Genomic DNA, 6644 nt, shown 5'->3' on the forward strand with positions numbered 1-6644 from the left:
GTCTTCAGCCCGCGCTGCCCATAGACGTTAACCTCGAAATAGGCCCGTGTGATGTAATTCACATATAAACCTTAGGCCCTGCCTAATTGTGCATCGTTTTATTGTACATCCACCATGGTCTCTTGTGTGAAGGTTTGCGAAAAGTTCCCACTAGGCTAGTTCATGAGCTACTTTGGCCTAGCCCTGACTAGCCTACGCTACGTATCGTATGCAAGTATTACTAGCTGGCTAAAAATTCGTAAGCCTAGCCCTAGGCCTACTTTAATATCCCATAAATCAATCATCTTGTTATGTAATAGAAAGATTAAAATCACATACCTTTATCTCTTAACGGTAAAATAATTTAATTATCCAAGCCACTGTCTTATCTAATCACAGTCTTTGTCCATTACGCTTTTGCATTTGACCGATCTTAATGGCATTGAAGACTCACCCCAAACCGCGTGCCGCGCTCTGAAAAGGTTAACTTTCCGTTGCTTGCAAGTGAAGTTTTCTTCTTGTCGCTACAAAATGCAGACAGTAATGAAACGTTATACCGTGTTATCCTTTATCTAGACCTGAGATGTCCATAGCTGTTGTGTACACTGTGTTGTGGGTATTGAGCGTAGCTATCATCGAGTTTAATAAATCTGGAGAAACTATCACAAAGTCAATACGCGCATACGCGCGTACCATGCATGGTACGTCATGTAATGTGTTCCAGGGTAGTAGTAGTACTAATATATCACTCTCCCCATTACGCATGATGATTTGACCACAACCACAGTGTATGCGTGCTTAGAGCAGCAGACGACACCCGTTACCTTGCAATAACCGTGCCTGTAGCCTAACGTGATAGCTATATTCCTGTCTAGCAGCATTAGGCTCTGTTCCATGGAGAATTCCGTGGTTGCACTGAACGCTCACCCTTGACAACCGTGGAACTACTGATTTGGTTCACACGCAGTGATTGATGAATACACATCGAGTTATGTACGCGAACAGCAGACGACACTTAACGATGTTCCAGACGACACTCTCAACTGAATTTTCACTAAAAATGCCGTTGAGATGTACCAGTACCTTCTTACGCCGTTAGTTCCCATGTCCGATCCGTCTTGGTGCAAATCTTTCAAGAAGTCACTAACACTATTCTCGAACTGCTACAGAGAAATATAAGTTTGGTACCACCCTGGAGCACATCACATGACCCTCCATGCATGGTACGCGTACGGTAGAAAGCTGTGTGTGTATTTTCTGGGATCGATGGTGGTGTCTAACACTTCTGTTACACCTCATTCGAAACTAGGTCAGATTACCGGCATGAGACGTTTCTTTGTGCGCGAGTCTTCACACCCTTTAACGCGTAAGATGCAAGGGATTGTGAGCCGAATGGATTCCAGGACCGGATCAGGCATGAGAATGACGTCACATATATACAACTTCATTTCGTGAATGGGGATTAGTAGACAAGGGATCAAGAAAGAGAAGAAATTTTATATATATTTATAATATATATATATATATATATATATATATATATATATATATATATATATATATATATGTATATATATATATATATATATATATATATATATATATATATATATATATATATATATATATATATATATATATATATAATCATAGGAAGTCCATGTTACAACCTGCTCAGTCCAAATTTTCTTTACAAACAAAGATGTGTATGAAGTTTTGAAGAATATTTGAAATTAACTTCCTTTTTGCTCTCTACCATATATACCCAATCCTTTCAACTGACTAAAATGGCCTTAATTAATTAACTGGCTAATTAGTTAGTAGGATTTTTAATAATTAATGATTATTAGATAATTAACTAGTTAACAATGTTTTTTAAGTAATTAATCTAATTAACCAATTGGTTAATTAGCTAACATATTTCAGCAGTTACAATTCGTTTATGATGTCATTCAAGGTCTGAATTAAAAAAAAAAAAATTGAGTGAACTCCCATGAAACTTGCAGTGTTAGTGTACTTTCTCACTTCAGTAAAACAGTATAGTAGTAGAACTGGTATACGGGTTTTAAGTATGGCAATTTAACTCCCTTTTCCATGAATTTTTCTTCTCCGTTAACCACAACCATGCGTGGGGGTAAAGCAATTTGTGATTAGCAACTCCTATTTCATCAGTCTATGATAAATTTAGCCCCTCCCTCGACCAGTTGCACGGAAATTGAAAACAGAGCACATAAATGCCCTATGTACCATGGCCTATAGATGTTGTGATGATACACGCAGCACCATACAAATTGATGAAAAGCAGCAATGTCCTCGTGATGACACGTCATTGAGCTGATAGTAGGCCCTATAGAATCAGGCACTGCGCAGGTCACGTGTCGGCATTGCGCAGGTGCTAGGTTAGGCTCGGCCTGATATATAATTTCTACAATATGGTACTTACTCCTAACGCTTGCCACAGGAAAACCTATGCGTCTGGTAGATACTTTTTAACTTGTGTATTTATTTTACACTATGTCCTGTAACTTATGAAGTTGTGTATACACATACATGATGGTGCCAGATATGGTGGTGAGAGGTAGTCTGTATTGATAGGGGGGGGGGGGGGAGGGGAGGCCCCGTCTGTCCTGGCTTAACTACAAGCCTGTATATAACAAAGTTGACGTTATTAATAAAGCAGATTGTGCCAAAATAATAAAAAATTCTCTTTGCTCTAAATAAACAAATATACAAAAGAAAAAACACAACAAACAGATTCTTTTAACTTAATTATTTTAATTTTTATAGAAGAAAAGCTTTTATTTTAATGAATATGAATGAAATATCAAATTTAAAAAATTTGTAAAATATAAAAGTTTGTTTTCTGGAATGTCACGCCACTTGGTATATAAGTTCGAATGTGGTCTTCAAGGATCACAGCGGCGAGCTATAATATGAGTAAACTGCAGTGTTTGTTGATCATTTCGTCTATATTGATCCTTCCCAAAACACTTCATCTCTTCGGATCAAGCTCTAACAAAATCTGCATAGTCGATCCTTTTTGTCCTTTACTGCATGCAGAGAACAAATTTCACTTCTGATAATAGGATTAGAAGTTTTATGAATAGAAGTTTGAGTCAATTGTCTCAAAGGTTCGCTCCTGGGTCAGCGGTGACAGGAGTAACGTGTTAGATGCATGTTACTAAGAGGAGCGTGTGTCTGGATCAGCTGCTCTAAATCCCCAATAACAACTCGTCTGTTCGGATCGGGATCTAACAAACGTTGTAGAATAGTTTTAGCTCCGATGGGGATGTTGTAATGCCATTTTAAAGGCTTCCTTTGTGCTTTCCTCAGAGAAGAGAAAGGTAGCCGTCCAAAGATCATGTAATAGTACATGACACCCACTGACCAGACGGTAGACTTGACCAAGTCGCACGATCCAGCGTTACGTCGTTCGGGAGCCATGTTCCATACCTTTGTACCGCCAGCTGATGTTACGATACACTGACCATTGACGAGCTTCTTGGCTAGACCACAATCGATGGCTTTTAGCTGGTCTTGACCACAAATCAACAAGTTACTTGGTTTCAGGTCTCCATGTAACCAGCCACATTGATGGATAGCCAACACCATCGATACGAGCTGCTTGAGGAAGGAGAAGGCCACCCATGGAAGCAGGGGCTTGTGTTGCCTTAAATAGGTATCGAACGAGAGGCATCCCATTGGTTTCTCCATCACAAAGAAGAACACATCATCGTTGCCCAGGGAGACCTCACCGAAGCCGAGAAGATCCACAACACTGGTCACAGATTCCATTGCGATCAGAGCTTCTGCCTCTACAGGTATCTGATCATTCTGACCTGGGAGGTTGGTCCATGAATAAATATCATCGCATAAGGTAAGCTTGATGGCAACCTCCTGTTAAGATATCACAAGAGAAGGCTAATTAAGTAATATTGAAAATATGAGGTAATTTTCAAATATTATAATGGTATAAAGTAAAAACAGCGTTAAAAATATGGAGCCAACAACAATATCGAAACTATAAATGGAATTAAATGTCCAACTGCACATTACGTTAAGTTTGACGAAATTTAGAACTACATGTTTCTTATAGAAAATGTATTATTTACCTGACCGGAGTTGTTCAGAGGTCTTCCGTTGTAGACCAAACCAAAACCACCTCTACCAATCTGATCATTAAGAAGCTCGTAACCGGATCTTCGCACTTCTGCCTTGACCATGGCCATGTTGTCACGTGGTACTAACACCTGTCGACTGGAACCGGAAGTGGAACCAGTACTGCTTCTGCCACCGCTAGCCCGACTGCCATTATTGTGAGTACTGGCACCGTTACGAGTATTCCCACCTCCGTAACCAACAGCACCGCGGCTGTTACTAGTATTACTACCGCTGCTACCATAACTGGTGCTTCCTCCACTGCTAGAAGAAGACGTGCTGCTACGAGTCCTCTGTAGAGAGAAAAAAACGGAGGATATCAAAACTTACTTGAGACGAGAAGCCGAAATGTAGAGCGGGAGAGTAGATGGTGTGATCAATGACCTAAGACTATGTACACAAGAAAGAAAAAACGTCACGTCTAAGAAAAGAGATGGTATGATTTTACCGACATAACATTATATCAGTTTTCATCCTATACATAAGATCTAAGACCTTTTAACCTAGGTATCGCAAGGTTACATCATGTATGATCAGCGGTTTATTTTTACACTTATAGCGCATGAATAAACCTTTGATTTTGTAGGTCCATGTCCTCACAAAAGTTTAAACACTTGCCTATTTCTTATATCCTATCTGTTAATTATTCATATCTTTTTCTCCATCTAATTTAATTGATTTATGCTTGCTAAGGTTTATTTTTCTATTAGGGTTGTACAGCGCTATTGACTACTTCGTAGATTTTAGCCCTTTATAAGTTCATTTATTATTATTATTATTATTTATTTGTTATACATCAAAATATATTACCGTTATTTACTTTCGTATAATAACAACAATATTAGGTCTATATGACAAAGTTAATAGCCTATTCTTATAACAGTCACTTTACACATTGATCAGGAAAAAGAAATTAGTATGCAAACCTTTCTCTTATTGTCATTTTGTCCATTAGGGCCGGCCATGGGTCCTCGGCAACGACAAGAACGACGAAGTTCTTCTTTAAGTTTCAGATTTTGATCTTCAATCTCCTTGTAGCTCCTGTAATCAACGATAAATGTTAAAATGCTTCATAGGAAGTTTGCATAAAGTGAATTTTAAGACTGTTGATAAACAAGAGAAGGGTTTAACTGACCAATCACCAAGCTTTCGTTTGGTATTGCACTTACGTCATACATAATCAACTAATAGACGCAATATTTCATGTGCTGTTTCTACTCCAGTCAGCCGGGACAGATTGCTAATGTTTAAAATTAGAGAGATGGATGAAAAAATACCGCTTTCTTGATAGAACTCTAAAATAGAATCTGAAGGTGGGAAATTATACTATTTGTGCTAAATTTTCAACCAATAAAATTAATACAGTACTCTACATGCACACTTTGGCTCAGCGAATCCCTGTCTCCCACACAGCTATAACTCTAAACCTTTAAATTTAAGAACTTACTTCAGCAAAGAGCTGACATCCAAGGCCAGTGTATCAAACACTGAGTCTATCTCTCTTCCAACATAACGGTTTCTTGAATCCTTGCAGAAGCCAAGTAAACCTGGAATTGGTGAAATGGTGAATAAATTAAGTGAAAATAGTAGTCAAGTAAAAGTAAAGTGTAAACCTCAAGGGACACATAAGACTTAACCGTATTGGTTGTTTTCAATTTACATGTTACCAAGTAGTGTACCTAGAATAATTGGCACCCAGAACGGATCCTTCCTTGTCACCCCATGCAGGAGATACCGTCCTGGTGGAGGGATCTAAGGGGTCTAAAGGGGTCTAAAGGGATGTCCCCCTCCCCCTTTGAAGAAGTTTATGTAAAGTGGCTTAGATGCAAAATGGTGCTATATGTGTCAAAGCTTTGAACTGACTATATGATCAATATATGGCATGGCACTCCTCCCTGAGTGGTACCCGTACAGTAACCCCCCCCCCACCCAACCACCACCCGCTTAGTAAGCCCCTGAAGCTATACCTAAGAGACAGTGTAAGACAGGAAACTGTTTGTCATGCAGTTTTATGTAAACGGTTTTTTTGCCGGAAATTCGCTATTTTTCGCCATCAATTTTTAGTCGTACTAAGCATGATACGACGCCAATTTCATGTACCCATTAATCAATTGAGCATATATATTATATTATATTATGTAAAGTGCTTTTGAACTTGACTCGAAAGCATCTGGCAACAGTAGTGTGAGTGACGTCATCATAGCTGTTCATCTGAAATCACGTTTTATTTCTCTATGATGTTTAATTTTAGTTTGAAGAGGACAACCAACCTTTTCGTCAGTAAAGTTATATATACACTTTAAAATCAAAACCTAACATAGATTATTTAAAATTACCCACAGATAATAAAATATCGTGTTACTTACCAGCCAGGCGAAGCAAATCAAAAGTTAATTTTTGATTCATTCTTTGATTCGATGAAATCACAAAGATTTCTAGAAGCTTTCGAAAGTACGTATGTAACGCTTATATAGCAATATGTATATGTGATGTTTTAATGTGTGTCT

General features: G+C 38.4%; 1 protein-coding gene across 1 annotated transcript; it reads right to left on the reverse strand.

Annotated features, from left to right (window-relative positions):
* Nucleotides 1–2822: 2822 nt before the first annotated feature.
* On the reverse strand, nt 2823–6641 carry LOC139963067 (serine/threonine-protein kinase pim-2-like). The gene is made up of 5 exons (XM_071963551.1): nt 6504–6641; nt 5585–5684; nt 5064–5178; nt 4092–4430; nt 2823–3876 (listed from the first exon to the last, which is right to left on the reverse strand). Exons 1-5 carry the CDS (start codon nt 6541–6543, stop codon nt 3124–3126), a joined length of 1347 nt encoding a protein of 448 aa, XP_071819652.1. The 5' UTR covers nt 6544–6641; the 3' UTR covers nt 2823–3123.
* Nucleotides 6642–6644: the final 3 nt, after the last annotated feature.

The sequence above is a fragment of the Apostichopus japonicus genome, chromosome 21, assembly GCF_037975245.1.
Source record: "Apostichopus japonicus isolate 1M-3 chromosome 21, ASM3797524v1, whole genome shotgun sequence".
Taxonomy (NCBI): domain Eukaryota; kingdom Metazoa; phylum Echinodermata; class Holothuroidea; order Aspidochirotida; family Stichopodidae; genus Apostichopus; species Apostichopus japonicus.

Excerpts from the sequence above, each read along its gene's own strand:
- LOC139963067 (XM_071963551.1), bottom strand. The coding sequence starts at position 6,543 with ATGAATCAAAAATTAACTTTTGATTTGCTTCGCCTGGCTG. Across the intron at positions 5,685-6,503 it reads TGATTTGCTTCGCCTGGCTG|GTTTACTTGGCTTCTGCAAG; the intron begins GTAAGTAACACG and ends CACCAATTCCAG. Across the intron at positions 4,431-5,063 it reads AAAATGACAATAAGAGAAAG|AGGACTCGTAGCAGCACGTC; the intron begins GTTTGCATACTA and ends TTCTCTCTACAG.